Here is a 26,606-nt window from a genome sequence, read left to right as displayed (position 1 = left end):
TTACTTCGAATTCTGACAATATGAAGGTCATGCTGCAGGTAGTGCAGCAAGAAGGCACTTATGTGTCTTGCGCATCTCGGAGCCCCAAAATTATTTTCCGGGCTAGATGCAGCTAAAAATTATTTTTAATTTTAAATCTGGTGGAGCTTATTATAGATGGCCTAATAGGATCAGTGCTGCACACTGCTACAAAGCCCAAATTATTTTCCAGTCAAGATACAGATAAACATGATTAGTAATTTGAAAGCTTAAAACGGTTGGTAGGGTGATTTTAAACAATCATCAAGCTTTTACTCTCCCCAGGATGACACAGGGGTAGAAAAGTCGTTTCGGATCCATGATTTGTTCATCTTTATGAACGTGAGTCTGTCTACATTATCAGTGGAGAGCCGCGTGCGCTTATCTGTCAGCACACCACCAGCAGCGCTGAACACACGTTCAGACAGAACGCTGGCTGCGGGGCATGACAAGATCTCCAAGGCGTAAGTGGCTAGCTCCGGCCATTTATCCAGATTGGAAGCCCAAAAAGAGCAAGGGTCCAGTGACACAGTCGTGGCTTCAATGTTTACTCGGAGGTACTCCTGTACCATCGTCTCTAGGCGTTGACTATGTGTCAGACTTCTTGTCTCCTGTGGCCTTGCAAAGGATGGGCTAAAAAAGTGGTGAAATGATTCCGCAAAATTGATGTTACCACCAGATACTGTGGTTCTGTTACGGTTTGAGTGCTGAACACTTGACGGTCCCACGGTTGGCAAGTTGGAACTGTGAGATTCACTACGTGCACCACTGGTATTTTGTGGAAAAGCACATGTAAGATTCTGCAACAGTCTCTGCTGATACTCCTGCATGCGTGCATCCCTTTCTATGGCAGGAATAATTTCTGCAAATTTACTTTTGTACCGGGGATCTAACAGTGTGGCAACCCAGTAGTCAGGATTATTTCTAATTCTCACAATTCGAGGGTCATGTTGCAGGTAGTGCAGCAAGAAGGCACTCATGTGTGTTGCGCATCCAGGAGCACCAAGTCCCTGTTGTGTTGGTGGCGAGGTAACAATCATGCTTCCTTCCTCTGTCCTCTCCCCCCAACCTCGCACAACAGAAATGTGATCAAGGTCTCCCTCATCTGATGAGTCTTCCATCAGTTCGTCCTCCACTTCTTCCTGGGCTCCTGCACCTTCCTCACTAGTTTGGCTGCTACCATGCGCCCTGGTAAAACCATCTCCCCCACCCTCACATGCCTGCCGCCTTGGTGCTGCCGACCGTCTGGACCTTGCAGATGTTAGCCCTTCCGCATACAACTCCTCCTCCTCTACTTCCTCCACCTCCTCTTGTGCCACCACCTGACTCCGAATTCTGTTTAACATGTGCTCCAGCATGTAAATCACCGGAATAGTCATGCTGATAATGGCATCGTCAGCACTAAACATCTTCGTCGCCATTTCAAAACTGTGCAGAAGGGTGCATAGGTCCCTGATCTGAGACCACTCCTCCAGCGTGATTTGCCCCACCTCTGAATCTCGTTGGCCCAGGCTATACGTCAGAACGTATTGCACCAGGGCTTGTCGGTGCTGCCACAGTCGCTGCAACATGTGCAGAGTTGAATTCCACCGGGTAGGCACATCGCATTTTAGCCGGTGAAGTGGCAGGCCCAACGACTTCTGTAGAGATGTAAGTCGCTGAGCTGCGGGATGCGAACGGCGGAAGTGAGCACACAGCGACCGTGCCCTCTGCAGAAGGCCATCTAGTCTGGGATAGTGGGCTAAAAATTGCTGGACAACCAGGTTCAACACGTGAGCCATACAAGGCACGTGTGTGACATTGCCCCGGCGAAGGGCCGCACCCAGGTTTGCAGCATTGTCGCACACGGCCTTCCCTGGTTTCAGGTCCAGTGGAGACAACCATTCATGAAATTGGTTCTCCAGAGCTGACCACAACTCCTCAGCTGTGTGACTCACATTTCCCAGACATTTCAATGTAAAAACCGCCTGATGACGTTGAGCCCTACTGCCAGCATAGTAAGGAGGTGTGCAGGATCCCTTCTGCGCAGTTAGAAAGCTTGTGGCATGACCAGACAGGCTATGGGTGCAGGTGGAAGACCGAGAGGAGGTTGAGGAGGCAGAAGCAGTGGAGGAACTTTGACATAAAGAGGATTGACGCACAACTCGTGGGGACGGCAAGACTTGGAAAGCAGCCCCTTGTCCTGCTGTCACCATAGTTACCCAGTGCCCAGTCAGCGACATGTAACGCCCCTGTCCATGCCTACTCGTCCAAGTGTCTGTGGTGAAATGCACCCTGTCACACACAGAGTTTCTCAAAGAAGCGGTGATGTTGTGTGCGACATGCTGGTGGAGCGCAGGCACACCTTTCTTTGAGAAGTAGTGCCGACTGGGCATCTGGTACTGGGGCACTGCGACGGACATAAGGTCTCGAAAATCCTCTGTGTCCACCAGGCGGAAAGGCAGCATTTCTGTAGCCAAGAGCTTGCAGATGGTGAAATTCAACCTCTTAGCTTTCTCATGGCTAGGAGGAAATGGTCTTTTACTTGTCCACATCTGAGGGACCGAGGGCTGGCTATTGTGCTTAGACGGGGTTGATAAGGGTGTCCCCGGCAAACTGCCGGTCTGTGAGGAAGATGCAGGCGGACATGTTAGGTTGCCTTGATCCAAAGGTGGTGCTATCGATGTCGGACAGCGCTCAACACCAGCTGCTGTTACCACCTCCAAAGAAAATGATGACCTGCCAATCACGCTGGCTGTTGCGGGTAAAGAGGTGGCAGGTCTGCGCCCCAAAACAGGTGTGACTGCTGTCCCCCCAGTCACAGAGGATGAAGAGGCCGCGGATGCACAAGATATGGCAGACGGTGGTTGGCCCGGCCGGCTAGGCCGCATTGTAGCACACTGAGCTTCCCACTGCAACTTATGCTTCATGTCCATGTGCCGGTTCATGCATGAAGTACTCAAACTATGTATTTTTTGGCCTCTACTTAGCTTTTGCTGACAAATGTTACAGATAACACGAGTTGGGTCATCTTTATCGATCTGAAAAAATGCCCAGGCTATGCAAGGCTTAGCACCCATGCGACCTGAAGAGCCACCACGGCTTGTGGTGAGAGGCAGAGTTGTGTTTGAGGATGCAGTTGTTGACGTGCTTCCAGTACTACGTCTCTGTCCAGGAAGGCGCAACCTGACCTCGTCGTCACTAGCATCTTCCTCCACCTCCTCTGCTGACCTCATCTCTTGGCTGACTGTGGGTTGACAGTAAGTGGGATCTCCAACCTCATCATCATCACCCTGTGTGTTATCACACCCGTCGTCCTCAGAGCCAACCTGTTCCTGCCCTGACAAAAAACTAAAGTTGTCGCTCCAATCAGGTATTTGAGTCTTATCATCGTCTTCCTCATTGTCTCCACCAACAGGAGTTACAGTTTGGGAATGAGGGTCTACATTATGGTCAGAACCTTCTGCGTCTGGTCCTGGATCCGACTCATAAAGATTCTGGGCATCAGTGCAGATCATTTCCTCGTCTGGATTCACAGAAGCGCTGGAGTCGACCTCTGATTCCCAGGCTATAGTATGAGTAAACAGCTCTGCAGACTCAACCATCTGTTCTACCTCATACTCAGACGGGCAGCTGGAGATTTGGGAGCTATGAGGAAGCAAGTGCGATTTGGGTGACACCTTTGAGGACTGGAGTATTTGTGATGTTGAAGTTGATGTGGAGGAGAGCCCACTTAAAGGAGCACTTGATATCCGTTGAAGCACCTTCTGTTTTTGTGCCTCATCTGGAATTTGTAGCGATTGGCGTGGCCGTAAGAAAGGGATCTTATCACATTGTCCGCTAAAAGAAGTAGACATTTTAGTTTGGCTGGAAGATGGTCTTTCTTCTGCAGATGTTACTGTTGCTTTAACACCTACCCCACGGACACAACCTTTTTTCCCCTTCCCAACACGCCTATTCCCCTTTCCACCAGCAGCAGGCCTTTTTCCACTCATTTTGGTGGTTAACTAATTCACAACTCTGGAGTTGTTTGCACAAAAAAACAATGGATGGTAACCGAGCAGAGCTGAGTGGCCAAACTGTGGTATTAGGCCAAAACTATTGGCTGGGTTAGATGCAGAAAAAAATATATTCAGTTTGCAACCTGATGGAGGTCAGTATAGATGGACTAATACAACAAGTCCCACACACAGCTAGAAGCCCAATATTTTTTCAGAGGTAGATGCAGAAAAAAATATATTCAGTTTGCAACCTGATGGAGGTCAGTATAGATGGACTAATACAACAAGTCCCACACACAGCTAGAAGCCCAAATATTTTTTCAGAGGTACTGTAGATGCAGATAAAAATTAGTTTTAATTTGCAACCTGATGGAGGTCAGTATAGATGGACTAATAGAGAAAGTCCGACACACTGCTAGAAGGCCAAATATTTTTTCAGAGCTAGATGCAGAAAAAAATTATATTCAGTTTGCAACCTGATGGAGGTCAGTATAGATGGATTAATAGAACAAGACCCACACACAGCTAGAAGCCCAATATTTTTTCAGAGGTAGATGCAGAAAAAAATATATTCAGTTTGCAACCTGATGGAGGTCAGTATAGATGGACTAATACAACAAGTCCCACACACAGCTAGAAGCCCAATATTTTTTCAGAGGTAGATGCAGAAAAAAATATATTCAGTTTGCAACCTGATGGAGGTCAGTATAGATGGACTAATACAACAAGTCCCACACACAGCTAGAAGCCCAAATATTTTTTCAGAGGTAGATGCAGAAAAAAATATATTCAGTTTGCAACCTGATGGAGGTCAGTATAGATGGACTAATACAACAAGTCCCACACACAGCTAGAAGCCCAAATATTTTTTCAGAGGTACTGTAGATGCAGATAAAAATTATTTTTAATTTGCAACCTGATGGAGGTCAGTATAGATGGACTAATACAACAAGTCCCACACACAGCTAGAAGCCCAAATATTTTTTCAGAGGTACTGTAGATGCAGATAAAAATTAGTTTTAATTTGCAACCTGATGGAGGTCAGTATAGATGGACTAATAGAATGATGCTATGCCCAAAAGATTTTACTTCACTAGGTGCAGTAAAAAAATTGGTATTCTATACACAGGTGGTATATCTTGCAACACAGATAGGCTACTCCACTGACTAACACACTCTGCAATAGGCCAAAAAGGATTAGCTTTGCTAGATTCAGCCAAATGCTGTGAAAAAAACTTGCACAGCACTGGCACAGACCTGCCTGGCAAAAACTGATAGGAACTGATGTAACCTAGTCCTGAAAAGGACTCCAATTACAATTAGTCTTTACTCCAACAACCTATCTATTTAAGAGCACAGACCTGCTTGATAAAAGTCGTAGGAAATGCTGTAACCTAGTCCTTAAAAGGACTGCAATCACAACTATTCCCTACTCCCAAGCTATCTGTATATTTGTGCGAAAATTGGCTTGAAATTAACAAGGTATAGCGCACACAGCAACAGCGGTGCCGTCTAACACGCAGCTGCAGCAGTGAGAAAATGGTGGCGACGGGGAAAATGGCTTGGTCTTATAGGGCAAGGACATGTGACATACACTGCCAATGACACATGCCCTTGCTTGTGTGAAAAAAAGCACTTCGCTCCGTGTGTGCGCTGCTGATAGGCTGACAGATTGCACCTCCCCACTGCAAATGCGGGAAAGAGAAAAAAAAATGGAGATCTTCATTGTTCCTGCAGAGATCCATCCCCTGCCCCTCCCCCCACCCCGCTGTACACTCAAACTGCGTATTAACATTAATTTTCATCATTACTGAGAAAAAATCCAGTTATGATTTTGGTGCACGAACAGTTATCGAACATAACCTCGAACAGCCGAATTTTTATCAAATTGTTCGTGTTCGCCGAACGGCTCGAACACCGCCCAAAACAGCTCGAATTTGAGATTGGCGAACAGTTCGAGTAGAACAACGCTCATCTCTACTAGTAATGACCTGGAGAATCATAATGGTAAAAAAAAAAAACAACCTGTGAAATTGCACTTTTTTGCAATTTCACAGCACTTGGAATTTTTTCCCATTTTCCATTACATTATATGGTGACATCAATGGGGTCATTCAAAAGTACAACTCGTCCTACAAAAAACAAGCCCTTACATGGCCATATTGATCGAAAAATAAAAAAGTTATGGCTCTTGGAAGAAGAGGAGCAAAACACGAAAGTGCAAAAACGGAAAAGGGCCACGGTGTGAAGGGGTTATATAAAAATATATAATATAGTAGGTGGACGCATTTGTTGGCTGCAATTACGCTCGCCCTAACTTGCGATTAAATCGGACGAATGCAATCTGATAAAAAATCTGATTGCATTTGTACCAATTTAATCCCATGAAGGTGTGCTCAGTGGCGTTTTTTTCTCCAGCTCGATCGCGATCTGATCGGACTGAAAAAAAAAATCGTAGCATGCTGGATTCGGATTAAATGCACCCATACAGGTTTATGGGTACGTGTGAAACATCGCACTGCACTCCGATATCACCCGAGTGCAGTGCGATTCCCGCCAACGCCAGCAACAGAGGAGATGGAGAAATTACATTCTCCGTCTCCCTCTGATGCGAGAGGATCGGAGTACAGAGCAATGACACGCGGCTCACGCTCGCAGGAGAGCGAAAGCCGAGTATCATTAGCATATCGGATGTGATACGCTAGTGGGACCCCGGCCTTAGGCTGGGGTCACAAGTGCATATAAAAAAATAAAAAAAAATCGGTCTGATTTGCATCCAGAAAAGTGAGATGATTTTTCCTCACTGTCATCCATGTGCTATCCGTATACAATCCATTATTTTACTCAGCAGCTATCAATCATTTACAGTTTCCTATGTTACAGAATTGTAATGTATCCATAAAAATCGGATGCCACTCTGATGGTCCGTTTTTTTTTTTCTCGCACCCATCAAATTTTGGAGTGTAATGTCAGCATGCTGTGATTTTTTTCTCACGCTGAATACAGCTGAGGAGAAATACGCAGATCTGCACTGCCTCATTGTATAACATCGGTCCGAGTGCAATTCCTTTTTAATCGAATTGCACTCGTCCAAGTTATACGCTAGTGTGAGTGAACCCTTCAAGTTAATCTCGGTGTGCATTTCTTCACTTTTTTATCCGCCTCACCTAGGTGTTGCCACCCTTTGTCCTAGTTCACTCCTGTGGAGTCTCATTCACATAAGAGCGTGGTTATCCCAAAGTGGTTGAACCTGATTTTCTTCTTTTGTTTCAACAATGTGCATGTCTATAAAGATCATATATCAACCATTTTTCTGAAAATTGCGTAAGTATAAAATTGGTGACCATTATAATTACATACAGTAACTTCCAGCAATTGTATTATTTTATTACACTAGCAATTAGCAGGGATGGCCAGGACCACCAGGGCACCAGAGGACTGACGCGGTGTCTATAACCATCACTTGCTAGTTGGTAAGACAGGGCATAATAAGATGAGCATTTGGTGCATTACTTCTGCTGAGTATTTTTGGTTTGGTATTACAGTTCCTGCAAAGTGGATGGGATTTATAGAAAGCTCTTGCCCACTGTGATTTTTTAATTTTTACACTTTTTTTAAAATCTGCAACATATACATTTCTTGTGGTTAAATAGACATTTTATTTGTGGAATTTCCCCATAGACTTGAATGAGATGAGGAAAATCTGCAAGTAAAAAAGATATATGTGGTTTACTACATTTCCACATAGGAAACACAGGAAAAAAACTTTGCACGTGACTTTATCAATAAAGTTTTATAAAAGCTAAATAACAGGAAGTACCCAAAACAAAGCATCCCAAAATTATTCAAAACCACAGCTGAAAAAATGTAATAAAAATGCAAGTATTGGTCCAGAAAGATGAACAACTCAGCAGACTGATGGCGGGAGCGCGGCCTCAGCGGGGACAAGGCCATCACATGCTCAGCTAATGGGGACTGGGGAAAAAGGTCAGAAAATGGTTCAGAATAGGAGTAAAAAGCCCACAGCATTCATAGTGGGGCCGGGTGGGGTACGTGCACACTGGGAAAATCGCCTGAAAGCAGGTTGGTCACATTCACACATTGAGCTGTCGGTGTTTTTTACGTGACAAACATGCAAGGTGTGCACAGACCACTACTATCAGATAAAATGATCACGCTTTCTATAACCTCTTTCATAGTCTAGCTATGGAGGCCCCCACAAACTGTCATAGTTTCGTAGGTGACCCTTGGTGGGTGCCGCATTCATTATGACTGAAGGTCGCATGCACAAAGCTAATCCCCTTTACTAGTGAAGCACGCCTCCTCATGTCATCAACCTCCGGGCCAGCAGAGGTCGCTCAACCGCCTGTCTCCACCACAACCTTTCAGTGGGAGCGCCCACTTTCCCTGGCGGGCTGAGTGGAGTAGGAGCCGGAGAGTTGCCGGGAGCTGGCGGGTGCGGGCTGAAGGGCACACATGCATCTGTCACAAGCACATAGAGAGCACTGCCTGCCTAGCTCTGATGTGTGGTGAAGTGGCGGGAGCGCCCTGGCATGAAGCGCTGCTCGGTGCCCATTAGCTTCTACCCGGCAGGTGTATGAGGCTGCCCTGTGCCCAGCATACTGTAACCATGGGGCTCATACCCGGATGCAGGTGGGCAGTGTATGTGCTCCTCTTCCTGGTCCTGGTGCCCGATCTCTTCACACAAGCCAGCTCTCCGGATCTGGACCACTACGAGCATGAGCATCATGGGGTCACCCCGGAGCCACAGGGGGCCACTGCCAATACCACAAAGCATGCCAAACGCAAGCTGTTTCCGGTGCTGGACATGGATTACGGCTACATCAGAGAGCCGTTCGAGATCGCCTTGTGGATCCTGCTGGCTTGTCTGATGAAGCTGGGTGAGTGGCACCCTGCATGTGGCTTGTCTGATGAAGCTGGGTGAGTGGCACCCTGCATGTGGCTTGTCTGATGAAGCTGGGTGAGTGGCACCCTGCATGTGGCTTGTCTGATGAAGCTGGGTGAGTGGCACCCTGCATGTGGCTTGTCTGATGAAGCTGGGTGAGTGGCACCCTGCATGTGGCTTGTCTGATGAAGCTGGGTGAGTGGCACCCTGCATGTGGCTTGTCTGATGAAGCTGGGTGAGTGGCACCCTGCATGTGGCTTGTCTGATGAAGCTGGGTGAGTGGCACCCTGCATGTGGCTTGTCTGATGAAGCTGGGTGAGTGGCACCCTGCATGTGGCTTGTCTGATGAAGCTGGGTGAGTGGCACCCTGCATGTGGCTTGTCTGATGAAGCTGGGTGAGTGGCACCCTGCATGTGGCTTGTCTGATGAAGCTGGGTGAGTGGCACCCTGCATGCGGCTTGTCTGATGAAGCTGGGTGAGTGGCACCCTGCATGCGGCTTGTCTGATGAAGCTGGGTGAGTGGCACCCTGCATGCGGCTTGTCTGATGAAGCTGGGTGAGTGGCACCCTGCATGCGGCTTGTCTGATGAAGCTGGGTGAGTGGCACCCTGCATGCGGCTTGTCTGATGAAGCTGGGTGAGTGGCACCCTGCATGCGGCTTGTCTGATGAAGCTGGGTGAGTGGCACCCTGCATGCGGCTTGTCTGATGAAGCTGGGTGAGTGGCACCCTGCATGCGGCTTGTCTGATGAAGCTGGGTGAGTGGCACCCTGCATGCGGCTTGTCTGATGAAGCTGGGTGAGTGGCACCCTGCATGCGGCTTGTCTGATGAAGCTGGGTGAGTGGCACCCTGCATGCGGCTTGTCTGATGAAGCTGGGTGAGTGGCACCCTGCATGTGGCTTGTCTGGTGAAGCTGGGTGAGTGGCACCCTGCATGTGGCTTGTCTGGTGAAGCTGGGTGAGTGGCACCCTGCATGTGGCTTGTCTGGTGAAGCTGGGTGAGTGGCACCCTGCATGTGGCTTGTCTGATGAAGCCGGGTGAGTGGCACCCTGCATGTGGCTTGTCTGATGAAGCCGGGTGAGTGGCACCCTGCATGCGGCTTGTCTGATGAAGCCGGGTGAGTGGCACCCTGCATGCGGCTTGTCTGATGAAGCTGGGTGAGTGGCACCCTGCATGCGGCTTGTCTGATGAAGCTGGGTGAGTGGCACCCTGCATGCGGCTTGTCTGATGAAGCTGGGTGAGTGGCACCCTGCATGCGGCTTGTCTGATGAAGCTGGGTGAGTGGCACCCTGCATGCTGCCCGTCTGGGCGAGGGTGGTTGAGCTGTAATACTGTGTCATGGAGGGGTGATGCCATTGTACTGTACGCACAGCTGCCCATACATTCCCACAATAGGGGGTCATGTACCTGGAGATGGGGTCTAGTGGTCACAGTTTACAGCAAAATCAAAAAATGAGGATCCAGCATGCATAGTATTATTTATCAATTAACATCACATACGAATCAAGCCATTAGGTGCATATATCGTCCTAAAGAACAAGTCCCAGGAGAAGAATCACAGGGACTTTTATGGGATGATCTTTACATACGCTTTTAATGGATAAATAATAAAATACAGATTATATGCATTCTGGATCCGGATCTTTTGGATTTCGCCCTACCTTGTGCATTGGGGACCCCGTGCACAGGTGAGCTGGTTTCCATTTACTCCCTGACTAAAGGGTTGTTCATATCACCTTTGTCAGGAAAGCCGGAGGTGGAAAAACCTGCTTGGATTTATTTTTGTACACCCTCATTCAGTTTCATTGTACTCTGCTGTGGGGTGGATATTCTCTGGGCATCTTAAGGCTGTAATGGTTGTAAGGGCCTCTATAGGAGAGAGGTTAGCTGATGACCTTTGTAATTACACAAGGTGTGGGTGTGACATAGCATGCAATCTTCTTTATCAAGGATGGTGGACATGTGTGTAAGTGGTTGACCACCTTTGTACTGTCCAGTCACTTTATGCCAGCTCTATATTGCAGTGAACATAATGGTGACATTAGTATTTTCTCCTTCCCTGCAGCAGGAATTGCTATATTTATAATAGTCTTCTCAATCCTGCTTTCACTGCTCACACCCAGGGTTGTGGCTGAATCTGCATGCTATTTAAAAAAACAGGTAAAGTGGGGATTTTTTTTTTTTTAAAGCTAGATTCTAAAAGTCCATTTATTTTTACTTTGATTCTCATATCTATAAGGAGCATTTAAATAGACGCCGTGAATTATTAAGTTCCTCTTTGATGGGCTTGTCCAAACCTTTTGATTAACAGGATCAAAGGCTGGGAAGCTGATAAATAGGGCTGCAGGGCAAATCGACCCTTCGCACTATGCTCTGTAAAATCATAGTCTTTCCAAGTAAGACACTTTTTTGTTTTTGACCCCTTTTTTTGCTGCATGCTACAGGTCTGTGTTATTGGCCGCATGTTAAATGCTAATGTATGAACTGCTATTTCCGGAGTGAGTGCTGGTCTTTAGACCCGTACTCATCAGTATCACATCTGCCTATGAGGCTGCTGAGCGCGGGTCAACAGGGCTGCACCTGGTCTGGACAACGCGCTTCGCACTCACAGAATATTGGATGTGTGAAACAAGCACAAAATCAGAATATACTAAAAATTTACCTTTATTAGTTATTTACTAAAGGTTAATTTTTAGTATATTTTGATTTTGTGCTGTAGCAACAGTATAATCCTAATCAGATACTTTACAACTGCCTTTGGCTGATTGATGTGTGAAATCAGCCTAACTTTGTCAATACGAAAATCTCATGGGCATTATTTCTGCACTTATGAGATCAGTGGCAGGGAGGAGAGCAGCACATCAAAAAATGCGCAAAAGGCATGGGAAAAAAAGTACTTGTCATAATGTGCTTAATAATTTTCTTTGGCCTTTAACATCAGGTTACATTAAACAAATTGGCCTCAATTATTCAATCAGTTTTCACCAGAATTTTGGTAGAACATTTTTTTACATTGAAAAGTGGGCAGAGCGTAGTTGGGAGGGGGCATTGCTGAGCGTGTCGGACAAATGCATCATATTTGTCATAAAAGTGGCGTAAATTCCGACAGAAATGTATTGTCACTGGCTGAAGTACATTTGGTACAGTGGTGTACGGCAGCTGAGACAAACGCAGAGCTGCACGACTGTTAAAGAAGTTGTCCAGTACTTTGTCTTACCCCCCCCCCCACCTCCAATGTATCACCCCGGAGCCCCTAAAGATTTTTGTAATTACCTTACGTTGCTTTTTCTGCCTGTGAGCGGCGCTATCCTTGGCCGCTCACAGGCATTACATGACCCCTCGCTGACGTCATGACAAGTGAGGCGTGACTCAGCGCTGGGGTCGCCACGGTGGTGGCTGGGTTGTGGGCAGGGTTAACCCCGCATCACACCCAGCTTCCACCGTGTGCTTTCCCAATGAATGGGGAGAGGCAGAGAGCATAGTGGATGCCGGGTGTGACACGGGGGGGTAACCCCGCCCAAAGCCTGGCATCCACTGTGGAACGCAGAAGCCAAAGACCCCCGGCTGCTGCCAGCACTTGTCGTGATGTCAGCGGATGTCAGAGCCGGCTGCAGCTGGGGGTCACGTGATGCCTATGAGCAGCCAGTGATAGCGCCGCTCACAGGCATTATCTGCAATGTAAGGTAATTACAAAAATCCTTAGGGACCCCGGGGGGGGTAAAGTAAAGTACTGGACAACCCTTTTAATGAATTTGTCACAATTACACCAGCGCACCTTCATCAAGACGGTCATACAAAATTCTTCTGTTGGTGAATTAGAGGCATGTATTTCTTTTTAAACAGTACTGTGTTCTAAACCACCTCAAGGAATAGTATAGTGTTGGCTTACCCTAATTATTTGACACTTGCATGGTACTTGCTTGGGTGTAGGAGAGTGGCTTCGGGAGCTACCTGCTGCAGCAGAATCTTTCCTCTCCCAATATCAGATACTGCTAAAGAAAGGGACAGCAAAGCCCTTGTATAATATTTCTATTATTTCCAGTTGTGAATATATCAAGCCTGTTTAGGGGAATACTTTTCGCTTGTCTCTAGACCTTCAGTAATATCTGTAGACTTTTGGAGCAGGACATCAGAGGGATTGTTGGTCAGTGAACTGTATGATGCAGTGTCAGAAGTGATTTTCTTGTTTTTCTTTTGAGAGGTTTCTGTTGACTCGGATAGAACTAGTGTATCATACAGGTATAAGTGATTGCATTTTTCCATTGATGGCTGTGGGAAATTTGAGGCAGTGACACATTCCCAACAGAGATCATTTAGCCCAGTGAGGATAGTGCTGGAAATGTCTTTAATCAGGACAGACAAATGCAGAAATAATAGCTTCTCACTTTGTGTAGTGAAAATGCCAGCTGCAAAAATGAAGACTCCCCTAGACTGGCTGCCACAGAGGACAGGACATGGCACCTGGGCAGCACAAATCTTTGCCTAACTCTAATACTGACTAATCTGAAAGCAGGAAGTAATAGAGACTAGAAGCAGTGCTCCATGTCTGTGTAGTTTTATATAATGAATTGAGTAAATCCTAACAAGAGGAACAGTAAGTTCTGCTCTTCCTAATGTTACAGGTTGAAAGACTCTTTCATTGGTGAGAATAGAGGAAGCTCTGAAACTGTGGGTGAGATGAGCAAGGCTTGCATACTGTACATGGGGGGGTTGGGACAACCAATGAGACTTGCACACATCTCGAGGACAGGGGCCCCGATGCGCACTGCTTTTGGTGGTGAGATGGTTGGAATTCTTTCATTGGTTTAGGAATTCTGACAACCTCGCCACTGACAGTGACTCGTGATAGGGCCGTTCTCAAGATAAATGCAGGTCCAGTTAGTGGGACCCTCATTTGCTATAAGTGTTTGACTTATCCTTTGGATTTGTACGAGATGGAAATACCCCTTTAGGTCTTATTTTTACGTCCGTGTTCATGTATGCAAATAAAAAGCGGTACGAGTCAAGTGGTATCAGTGTTTGGGCCGTTTGTCAGTTTCTACCATCACTGTGTTTCATCAGTCATTTTCAGATGTGAATTAATTACAACAAAGCTTCTCTTTACAGTGTAAATCATGGGCAGCACACAGACTGCACATTGATGCCATCCGTGGTCTGTCGATGATTTCCAAAGACCTATTGTCTTGTACTGGCACTTTTCATCCATGTAAAAATGGACATGTCTCCAAGATTTTTGCGAGGACACACGGTTCTCAAAAAAACATAGAACACATGTCTTTTTACAGCATAAAAAACAGATGTCTGAATGAAGCTTAAAAAAATATTCTCAACTTTACTTAACTTGCATGTGTACCCAGACTATCAATTGGCTTGACCGGTCAACCCTTTCATACGATTTCTTGCTAAATGTTAAGTTCTAATGTGTTAAATTAAATAATCTTTATCTGCCAAGCAATTGTAATGTTGGATTCAGATAAGTGTATGAAAAATCAACCATTTTGCATCCTGAAAAAAAAAAGGATTTCCATCTTTACAATGTTCAGTATATGGTAAATCACATAGTTTTGTGGGCCAGTTGTCCTTTTTTGACATACATGTGACATCCGTTTTTTTTTTACATATACATCTTAAAGGGAATCGGTCAGTTGCCCTAGCTCACAAAGCCGCTACCATGTCTTTACTTCACCCTATTTCTGCATTCTAGCAAGCTGAGTTGTGGAGTCGTAGTCGGTATAAAATGGACCGGCGCCTAAAATATATAATAAATTGGAACAGTAGTTCAATGCAGGATGTACTGTAAATGTTTTCATAAGAATTTGGGAAAGTTATGAAATGTCTGTTCTGTTCCTGATCTAAGGATTTTAGTTGACATGAATCTGCTGCACTTTATGTACATGCTTAGAGTCTTAGATTCTTAGATAGTCTTAGAGGTTTGGCTTACCGACTCCACAGCCCTGCTAGCGACCCCCTTCTTGTGGCTTTGTGAAGTTCACATACTGTACTTTCAAATCAGGTTTTATTCTACGTTTGTACTATGGAAATGTTAGTCTGCTATAATTTTGATTCACCTAAACTAGTCCTGCCTACCTTCTTGCAAGCATGAACTTCTGTGTGCAATTGACATGATTTGCAAGAGCGACATTACCGTTGGCCCCTTGCACATCTTGTGCATGTACGCAGTGAAATGCGCAATGAAGCTGATTGTATGCTCCCCCGCTTTGCATGCCCTGAGAGGCCTGAGACCTTAACATAACACAAGTGCAGAATAAAACTTGACTTTGAAAGTATGTAAAGATCACAAAGCTGCAAGGATTGGATGGTTAGGATGCAAAAATAGCATGGAATAGAGACCCTATGATGGTTTAGTGGGGCTATGTTCGCTAAGATATTCTCTTTTAAAACTAACAAAAATATTTATTGTTCACCTGGGCTGAGTATGCTTGTGTGAACTTAATTCAGCGTAAGTTTACAGGCCAACATGATTTTTGTTGATTGTGTCTAATGTAGATAATGGGACATTTTGTGCAAAGCCTTCTCCGTACTTGAGCGATGCTTACTGAATTTGACTATAAATGGATATTGCCCACATTGTCTGCTTTTGAAATTTTTCCCCCATTTTTTTTTTTTCTTTGAAAAACTTATTTAAAAAAAGACCAACATAATATTTACGTCATAAGATTATAAAAGGAAAGCAGCTCTTAATATTTCAAGAAAAGGTTGAATTGCTGCTTTCCACTTTCTTTTATTTGGGGATCTGTGTCAACTCTTGTAAGGAGGGGCCCCCTATAAAGGACTTGTTCAGTGCTGCTCCCTTTTTTCCTGACCCGATTATAATCCAGTATACTGGATAGCATGCCCATCTTTGTCAGGGATGTCAGTTATATCTGTAGGAATAAGATCTGTACCTCCTAATTATAGCTTCTATTTTAGAAGAAGAAACCTAGTTAGAATAACGTATATACAATTCCTGGTGTATCTGCCTCACCGCGTTTATGCAGCAGTGAGCATTTATAATTAATAGTTGGGAAATTATCAGTGACTAGCAGATGTTTCTGGTTTTCAGCTGATAGTATATAGTGGTTTCATATGTTTACCATACCAGTTATATTGTGTGGCATCACTGTTCACTTGTATCTCAATGTGCAGTAGCTTGGTAGACATTTGTATTCCATACCTGCAATTTTTGCTCAAACAAACCTGGGGCTAGTCACCGTGAGCTCTCTGTTGCCACAAAAGCATCACCTTATGCATAGGAATTGGAGAACAGGGGTCCCTAAGTAGTGAGTATTTTGGAAGCCCTGTTCTTGTGATTGGTGCTTAACAAGTTGTCATACCCCCAGCAATAATACCATTACCACCTATCAATAGGATAAATGTAAAATCAATGTGGTTTGTATATCAACCCTCTCAACCAGTTCAAGATTGGGCTATTTTTCTCTATTCATGACCTGCACTTGGCGATTACATGATCGCTAAGGTGGGAGGAGGAAGCCCTTGTTAAGTGCTGTGTTCAAAGGGTTCAGAAAGACAGAGATGGTATTAAACCGTTTGCCTTCTCTATGGGGATTCTAGTTGTAGCTGACCACTCACTCCCCACTCCTGCAGCTGCACATGACTATACAATGACATTTTAGAACCCCCAGCCTTTTAAAATCTATAGGTGGTCCGGAAGCTGTTAAAGTGGTATTCCTATGTCAACCCATATAAGTGAACAGGGCGGTGCTGAAAAGACAGGCTCTGACTTCTTTATTTTTCCACACGCCGACTCCAGCTTGGGCTCCTTCATAAATGGCCATTAATTAGTAATAATAAATTTGCCTAGTGAAATGGTAACTATTCCACTTTTTTTTTTAATTTCATAAATAGGTATGGGGAACATAAAACAGGGGTCGACAAAGTTGTTCAGAATCTAGGAGCCAGCCAAAAAATTTAGGAGCCAGAATTTTTTTTGTTGACAAACTGTACATATAGACCCCCTCACACACGGCGTCTCCCCGGGGAGCACTGCCTTTGTATGTACTTACACAGGTAGCGGGAGATGAGAACGGGCCCCCGGCCACAGCGATCCTTCCCCCCCCCCCCCCCCCAGGGCCGGCTCCAGGTTTTTCTGGGCCCCGGGCGAAAGAGTCTCAGTGGGCCCTTTTAACACATACACGATTCATGATGCACAGATACGGTGGAGAAATAAATAAATAAATATATATATATATATATATATATATATATATATATATATATATATATATATATATTTATTACACATGGCCCAGCCTGCCCCCTCATCCTTCACATACGCAGACATATGCGCGCGCACACACGGTACGCAGACATATGCGCGCGCGCGCACACACGGTACGCAGACGTATGCGCGCGCGCACACACGGTACGCAGACGTATGCGCGCGCGCGGTACGCAGACGTATGCGCGCGCGCGGTACGCAGACGTATGCGCGCGCGCGGTACGCAGACGTATGCGCGCGCGCGGTACGCAGACGTATGCGCGCGCGCGGTACGCAGACGTATGCGCGCGCGCGGTACGCAGACGTATGCGCGCGCGCGGTACGCAGACGTATGCGCGCGCGCGGTACGCAGACGTATGCGCGCGCGCGGTACGCAGACGTATGCGCGCGCGCGGTACGCAGACGTATGCGCGCGCGCGGTACGCAGACGTATGCGCGCGCGCGGTACGCAGACGTATGCGCGCGCGCGGTACGCAGACGTATGCGCGCGCGCGGTACGCAGACGTATGCGCGCGCGCGGTACGCAGACGTATGCGCGCGCGCGGTACGCAGACGTATGCGCGCGCGCGGTACGCAGACGTATGCGCGCGCGCGGTACGCAGACGTATGCGCGCGCGCGCGGTACGCAGACGTATGCGCGCGCGCGCGGTACGCAGACGTATGCGCGCGCGCGCGGTACGCAGACGTATGCGCGCGCGCGCGGTACGCAGACGTATGCGCGCGCGCGCGGTACGCAGACGTATGCGCGCGCGCGCGGTACGCAGACGTATGCGCGCGCGCGCGGTACGCAGACGTATGCGCGCGCGCGCGGTACGCAGACGTATGCGCGCGCGCGCGGTACGCAGACGTATGCGCGCGCGCGCGGTACGCAGACGTATGCGCGCGCGCGCGGTACGCAGACGTATGCGCGCGCGCGCGGTACGCAGACGTATGCGCGCGCGCGCGGTACGCAGACGTATGCGCGCGCGCGCGGTACGCAGACGTATGCGCGCGCGCGCGGTACGCAGACGTATGCGCGCGCGCGCGGTACGCAGACGTATGCGCGCGGTACGCAGACGTATGCGCGCGGTACGCAGACGTATGCGCGCGGTACGCAGACGTATGCGCGCGGTACGCAGACGTATGCGCGCGGTACGCAGACGTATGCGCGCGGTACGCAGACGTATGCGCGCGCGGTACGCAGACGTATGCGCGCGCGGTACGCAGACGTATGCGCGCGCGGTACGCAGACGTATGCGCGCGCGGTACGCAGACGTATGCGCGCGCGGTACGCAGACGTATGCGCGCGCGGTACGCAGACGTATGCGCGCGCGGTACGCAGACGTATGCGCGCGCGGTACGCAGACGTATGCGCGCGCGGTACGCAGACGTATGCGCGCGCGGTACGCAGACGTATGCGCGCGCGGTACGCAGACGTATGCGCGCGCGGTACGCAGACGTATGCGCGCGCGGTACGCAGACGTATGCGCGCGCGGTACGCAGACGTATGCGCGCGCGGTACGCAGACGTATGCGCGCGCGGTACGCAGACGTATGCGCGCGCGGTACGCAGACGTATGCGCGCGCGGTACGCAGACGTATGCGCGCGCGGTACGCAGACGTATGCGCGCGCGGTACGCAGACGTATGCGCGCGCGGTACGCAGACGTATGCGCGCGCGGTACGCAGACGTATGCGCGCGCGGTACGCAGACATACACATAGATAAAACAGACAAATATATATACACAGTCATATACACTGACATTCACATACATGCACTCACACAGACCCATTACTAATATTTTTAATATGGGGATTGGGGAAGCCTCACTCACCTGTCCCCGGTCCAGTGTCCTGTCCAGCAGCTCCTCGGGTATGGGGCAGTGCAGGGCCCCCGGCGTGTCACAGACTTCATGGCCCTGGAACATCAGAGGGGCCCACTTGCGGTCGGGTCCGGGCCCCTCCCGCCCATCTGTGCAGGACCTCCGCTCCGACGGTGTTTGATTGCCGGCACTCCCCCAGACATGGCCGCGCGCTGTGCGGCTGTGTCTGCTAGTAATGACGCGGCAGGAGCGACACACAAGCACAATTAAAGGTGCAGTGCCATAGATCCTGCCGTGTCATTACTAGCAGACACAGCCGGACAGCGCGCGGCCATGTCTGGGGGAAGTGCCGGCAATCAAGCAGCGCCTGCGTCCCTGAACAGGTGCCGAGGAAGCAGCCAGGGCCCCGACAGTGAGTGGGCGGGTGGGTGTGTGGGCCCGGCCCCAACAGTGAGTGGGCGGGTGGGTGTGTGGGCCCGGCCCCGACAGTGAGTGGGCGGGTGGGTGTGTGGGCCCGGCCCCGACAGTGAGTGGGCGGGTGGGTGTGTGGGCCCGGCCCCGACAGTGAGTGGGCGGGTGGGTGTGTGGGCCCGGCCCCGACAGTGAGTGGGCGGGTGGGCGGGTGGGTGTGTGGGCCCGGCCCCGACAGTGAGTGGGCGGGTGGGTGTGTGGGCCCGGCCCCGACAGTGAGTGGGCGGGTGGGTGTGTGGGCCCGGCCCCGACAGTGTGTGGGCCCGGCCCCGACAGTGTGTGGGCCCGGCCCCGACAGTGTGTGGGCCCGGCCCCGACAGTGTGTGGGCCCGGCCCCGACAGTGTGTGGGCCCGGCCCCGACAGTGTGTGGGCCCGGCCCCGACAGTGTGTGGGCCCGGCCCCGACAGTGTGTGGGCCCGGCCCCGACAGTGTGTGGGCCCGGCCCCGACAGTGTGTGGGCCCGGCCCCGACAGTGTGTGGGCCCGGCCCCGACAGTGTGTGGGCGGCTGGGCCCCTCTGATTTTCCAGGGCCCCGGCACTTGCCCGGGTACGCCGGGTGCTGACGCCGGCCCTGCTTCCCCCGTAACCCAACTCTCCCTGTCCAGTCCCGGAGCATAAGGGGGGCGGAGCAAAGTGGAGAAGGCGGCCTGAGCGATACTGTCCCTGCTTCCTCCGATTGGATGACTCCGTGCAGGAGGTGGGATTGGATTGAGAGTATATTTTTTTCTTCTCAACTCCTCAAGCACCAGGCAACATTTTCTAGGCGCCACTGGCGACCAGGTGCCTGGGTTTGTCGAGCCCTGACATAAAATATATACTTATATTAACATTTCTACACATGTCTGGATTTCTCTGAAAATTAATACATTAAATAACCAATTTTAATAATTTATTTTTATTTAAAACTGTCCTCAGTCCATTTCTATTGACTCCACCCAAAACCAGCTTAGACTTCACAGCCCTAGAAGTGAATGGAAGTTACGGAAACAGCGTAGCTCAACCTACTCTGTAGTTTCTCTGGTTTGACCATTTGTTGGTAGTGCATGGAGACAGGTATTCCTTTCTCAGCGATGAGACACATTGCAGATTTATTGCAGAAATTTCTACAACTGAAAAATCCATATGCAAAAAAATCAACTTTTTTTTTTCTGCATTTGTCCACAACAAAATATGTATTAGCAATGTGCTCTGATTATTGCAGCTTTAATGCATTGACACAATTTCACCTTTATCCAATATGTTTTTGGGTAGAAACTTTTTTTTTTTTTTTTAATGTATAATCACTGGGATTCTGCACTCCACATACAAGCTTATTGGAAATAAATGCACAGTTCAACAGCATCTACAGTATAAATGCTCAGTGAACATGAATTTTCATGGATTCACATCACCTTGAACTGTTAAATTGTCACGGGTGTGTCAGAGGTGACAGTCGCCCTGCAGTGGGTTTCAGGAGATCTCTATGTTTGGCATTGCAGACACCTTCTTAGATAAGAGGCTGTCTTTAGGACCGAGCAGCTATCTCTCTCATGCTAATTAGCTCTCTGGCCTGGGTGTGTATATACCTGGTGTGTCTGAGAGGGAGTCGCCGGCTATATCCATTTCTACTTGTGAGGCTTAGCAGGAGCAGTACTTCGTTCTCTCTGGAGCTTGAGTCTGTGTGCTTATTTGGAGTTCATCTAAAGCTAAGCCATTTCCCCTGTTTTGTCCACCCTTGTTGTCTATACAGTTTAGTGGAGGTTGACTAGTACTCATCTCCTTCCATCCCTAACCATACGCCAGGGAGAGTAGGGCGAGGCACGCGTGCGGCGATTGCTGAGGAGGCAATATAGGGATGCTAGTTGAGACAGGGAGGGTGACACTAGACCAGACTAGGAGGTCTCCACTTCCCTCCTTTCCCTTTTCCCTCTGTGTTGCACTAAGTCTTCCCCACACCTGGCGTGACATAAATTCAGCAGATTTTCTGCACAATGAAGGAGAAAAACAACAGCATTTACACTATGTACAAAAATGGCTGTAAATTAATTTCTGCTAGCCCCCTACAAAAAAAAATCTGGCCACAGACCCAACTCTTCAGTAAATCAGGTTTGTGCTCCATCACAACTATTTCTCCTTTGGGAATAATGTATACCTGGAGAGTACACACCTTCCACAATAACTTCAACAGGTTCTACCCAACCATCAAGCTCACCCTCAACTTCTCAAAGTTCCAAATACATTTTCTGGACACCACCATACACCTCAAAGACAACACCATAAACCCACAGGACGTCCGATATATCTTAGATGGAACAGCTTTCATCCAAGATGCACAAAAAATCCATCATCTACAGTGAAGCTCTGAAGTACATTCAAATCTGTTCAGACAGTAAGGACAGAAAACTGCATCTGCTGTCACTGAGGAATACATTCCTACAACAAGGATACCATCCACTGGTAATAGGTGAACAAATCCACAGAGCCACAAGGATCCAAAGAAGCAGCCTCCTGGATAACCGAGGGAGGACAACAACAGAATGCCCACATTAACATCCTAAGGAAAATTGGTGCTGATCTCCATCCCATATTCCACAGAGACCACAGACTGAAAGGAATATTACCAGAACTACCACTTCTCTCAGTGACGGTCATAAAAGATGCAAAACTTGTACCCACATATTACCATCAAATACAGTCTGCATAACAAACACAAATTAGGACTATAAAATCATGGATGTCTTTTTCTTGTACATCCTCCAATGTGATGCCCACTATACAATGTACAAGGTGCCCAGAAGGAGTTTATATTGGGGAAACCATGCAAAAACGGCAAACAAGAATGATTTTACCAGACACACAATTAAGAATGGACTGGACACGCCTGTGGGAAAACATTTCTCTGGCGTGGGACACTATGACAGATTTAAAAATATTAATACTAAAGGTCATCTCAAGGACGACAGGGAGAAAAAATGGTAATTCAGACTGATAAGAATGTTTAACTCCTTGACAATAGGACTCAATCTAACGCTTTGATTTATGAATCACTGCATGGATATAATTCACACCTCCACCAGACAGACTCCAGATAATTAAAGATTCCCACAGCCTCTCTATTTGTAAGGAAAAACCCTAATTTGATGTCCTTGACTTATTAGGAGTCATCCATCACCCCTTATGCCTCATGAACAAAGTCATGCTTTAATATCTCTTAAATGTTGTGCTGCCTTCATTTGACTTTTTAATTCATTTGTAATCCTGCCTGAAGAAGGAGCCTCTGTACTCTGAAAGCTTGCAAATATAGTTTTTCTGGTTAGCCAATAAAGGTCCAAGAACACTTTTCTCATTTTTGGGTATAAATGTATTTACATTGCTAACCCCATACAAATTATGGCGAGCCATGAAATTTCAACTGTTCTCTAAACAGGGTTGTTTTTAGCTATGGAGAATGATCATCCTCTTTTCAGCGAAACTTCTCTCAGGGAGTGTAGATATGTCGCTTATCCATGTTATGTAAATAAAAGCTTATAACCTGACGTTAAATTCATCCATTGGTTTTATAAATTACTCTTTTGAAAGCTGAAACCCTCCCATATTTGGTATAGGTTAAGAAAATAAATTGGCATCAATGCTGAAATATTGATCATTTAATGAACACAGAATGGTCAGATTTTGGCAAGACAAAAGTTTTGTCGCCTGGTCATATAATGCACCCAATCCTAGTTTACATCCTCACCAGTGCTCAGTAAATGATCGATTAATTAGTGGGTGTGTATAAAAAGAAACCCAGCACCCCAGACCTTCACTTGAACTGCAACTTGAGCTCTGCCAATATGCCAAAAATCAACCCTGCGACCAAAGCCTTGATTATCAAGAGGCTGAAGACCAGATCCACTGCAGAAATGGCTTGCACCTTTAGGCTGTGTGCCCACGATGCGTTTAAGCGTGTCCGCAGCGGCAAAAACGCTGCAGAAACGCTTAAAAAACGCATGGTAGAAGGCCTGCCATGTTCCCCAATGATAATTCGAATGTGCTGTGCACATCCTGCGGAAATTTCCGCTGCGGAAATTTCCGCTGCGGATTATCATTGCGGAAAAAAACGCAGCACTACCAATTATTTTGCGGAAGTGCTGTGTTTTCGCCGCCATTGACTTGCATGAATTACGCATCACTGCATATGTACAGTAGATGCACATTCCATGCATTTCAATGTGCGGGTGTTACCCGGGTGTGGAGGACAGGAGACTCTCCTCCGGACCTGGGTACCATAGAACCTGTGAAAAAAAGAATGAAATAAAAAATAAATGTTATACTTACCTTCTGACGGCCCCCGCTGCGCTCATCCTCCCTTGCCGGCAGCTCGCGATGGACTGAAGGACCTGCGCTGATGTCATAGTCATGTGACGGCAGGTCCTTCAGTGTACAGCGATCTGCCGGCAGCCAGGACGGAGCGAAGCAAGACTGCGGGGGCCATCAGAAGGTAAGTATAGATTTTATTTTTAACCATTCTTTGAGGTCACACTATATAAATCCATGCCATTTGCATGGATTTATATAGTGTGACCAAGTTGACTAGCACTTTCCAAGTGATGCTAAAATCGCTTGGAAAGCGCTTGTCAACCCGCATGCGGAAATGCATGTGAAGAACGCTTCACTTCCGCTTGTCCCTGGCAGGAAAAACGCATGTACAATCCGCATGCGTTTTTTCTGCCAGGGAGATGCAGAAACGCTCAGGAAAAATCCGGAGCATTTCTGCATCATGGGCACATAGCCTTAATGTGTCTCCGCGTCAAGTACAAAGAATTAAAAGATTTGAAGAGACTGGAGATGTGTTTGACAAGCCCAGGTCTGGCAGACCCCCCAAGACAACTGCTCAGGAGGAACGTTTGTTGGTTAGAAAATCCAAAGCAAGCTCCTCTTCCACTGCAGCAGAGCTCCAACAGGCCTGGTCACCTCAAGTCCCTGTGTCAACTAGAAAAGTTTGTAGGATTCTGTCTCGAAATGGCCTCCATGGTTGAATCAGTGCCCAGAAGCCAGCACTAAACAAAAGGCAAATAAAAAACCGTGTGGCATTTGCAAAGTCCCACAGCCTGCTAAACAGATGGATGCTGGAAAAGTGGCAGAAGGTGGATTTCTCTGATGAATCTTCAGTAGAATTACACCACAGCTGACGCAAATACTGCAGGAGACCTACTGGAGCCCGTATGGATCCAAAATACACCCAGAAAACAGTTAAATTTGGTGGTGGAAAGATAATGGTCTGGGGTTACATTCAGTATGGGGGTGTGCGAAACATTTGCAAGGTGGAAGGCAATATCAATAGCCTAAAATATCAAGAAGTATTAGCTACCTGTTACATTCCAAATCATAAAAGGAGTCAAATTCTGCAGCAAGATGGTGCTCCATCTCATACATCCATCTCCACAACAAAGTTCTTCCAGGCAAAAAAGATCAAGGTGCTCAAGGACTGGCCAGCCCAGTCACCAGACATGAACATCATTGAGCATGTTTGGGGTAGGATGAAAGAGGAAGCTTGGAAGACAAAACCAAAGAATCTAGATGACCTCTGGGAGGCATGTAAGACTGCATTCTTTGCTACTCCTGATGACTTCATTAATAAATTGTATGAATCATTGTTGAACCGCATGGATGCAGTCCTTCAAGCTCATGGAAGTCACACAAAATATTAAATATGACTCCAATAGCACCACAACTTCATTCACCAATGTTATGCAACATATATTTCTATTTTAAGATAATTATTTGTTTGAATATCACATTACTTTCTGTGGGCGACAAAACTTTTGTGTTGCCAAAATCTGACCATTCTGTGTTCATTAAATGATCAATATTTCAGCATTGATGCCAATTTATTTTCTTAACCTAAACCAAATTTGGGAGGGTTTCAGCTTTCAAAAGAGTAATTTATAAAACCAATGGATGAATTTAACGTCAGGTTATAAGCTTTTATTTACATAACATGGATAAGTGACATAACTTCTGTCAGGGAGTGTAATTCTAAGTAAAGCCTGGTTTACATTGTATAATTTTGTGAACCTCCAAAGAGAAGCAGCACTCATGCTTGGAAAAGCAACCTCTAAAAATCTACTTTATCATAACAGAAAAATATACCAAAAATCAGCTGTTCATGTTAAAAATGTAAAGTGCAAAATCCGTGATCTAGAGCTTAAATCAGGTCAGGAACCTCCACGTGGTTTGAAAACCTCTTAGTATTTTGTAACTAGCGTTGGTTCATCCATATAGGACTGTGATCCAATACTTGGGTCGATCTGTTGATACTGTACTCTTTATATACAGTACCTTTTCATTAGTGACATACTACATGTTGGCAATTGTCATTGCTACTTGTCCTTGTGAGGTCCTTAACCTGATGCCACTGCCATTGTACAGAGATACAGCTTCTTACACCATCATGACCAATTGAAGTCAAAGAAATGTTAACCTTTTATTGACTGATTCTGAAACAGTAATTTTTGACATTTATCATGCTTTTACAACCAGACTTATTGTCTAGATAATTGGCTTATGTTACTTGGTCTTAACTTAAATGATTTATCAGCTTATGAGGTTTTAGCATTTGATAACAATGTAAGTATACAGGAAGACACATAATTAGCTGTCTGTGAGCTGACGCAGCGCTATGCAAAATAAATCCAGTGTAGACGTTTGCATTTTACCACTGCTTTTCTACATCGGGTTTTTAAGAGGTTTTGTGTCTGAAAACAAATGATATAGAGGTGACCTTGGAGCTTCAGCTGGATGTGTGGCATGGTACAGAACCATCACTTGTGTTGTACATTGTGACTAATACATTCTATTTTGAGGAAAAATTCTTCCCCAACAAAGGATGCAGTGTGAGCTTGCACTTGTGACATCTTGAATTTTAGGAGCCGTTTATCAAACTTGTCATATTTCCACATGCTTTGGATTCTGTCAAGTAATGCAGAAAGGCCTCAGCTGATTCTGATAATGAAATGTTTAGATTCGGTATCTGTAAAGCTAAAATAACTTTGTTCACCATTATCTGAACTGTGAAAGGCCATGCTTCATGGCTTTCTTCATATGTTAAAAATTGAATGCTAATCTGTCCAAGAAGAACCTAAAGTAAAAACAACCATATTTGCATGTCCGCATTGCACATATGTGTTCTATTGGTCTTTTTTCACTCTTATGTGCATGTTCACTATTTTT

The 26,606-nt window shown here is 46.8% G+C and overlaps 1 protein-coding gene across 4 annotated transcripts in view; it reads left to right on the top strand.

Moving 5' to 3' along the window:
- The first annotated feature begins 8,370 nt into the window (after positions 1 to 8,370).
- The window catches only part of SLC9A1 (solute carrier family 9 member A1), a 98,883-nt gene continuing 80,647 nt past the window's right edge, over positions 8,371 to 26,606 (top strand). The window contains exon 1 of one of the 4 annotated variants that reach the window (XM_073666178.1): positions 8,371 to 8,899. In XM_073666178.1, coding sequence (XP_073522279.1) covers positions 8,596 to 8,899 — 304 coding nt within the window. In that variant the 5' untranslated portion in view covers positions 8,371 to 8,595. Of the gene's footprint in view, positions 8,900 to 9,307; positions 9,340 to 10,151; positions 10,180 to 11,028; positions 11,063 to 26,606 lie in introns of those variants that run through there. The other 3 variants (XM_073666182.1, XM_073666181.1, XM_073666180.1) reach the window with 3 other exon arrangements.

The sequence above is a fragment of the Phyllobates terribilis genome, unplaced genomic scaffold (genome assembly GCF_046119375.1).
Source record: "Phyllobates terribilis strain yellow unplaced genomic scaffold, ASM4611937v1 Scaffold_2__4_contigs__length_985480577, whole genome shotgun sequence".
Taxonomy (NCBI): Eukaryota; Metazoa; Chordata; class Amphibia; order Anura; family Dendrobatidae; genus Phyllobates; species Phyllobates terribilis.
This window is presented reverse-complemented; position numbering and strand designations above follow the sequence as displayed.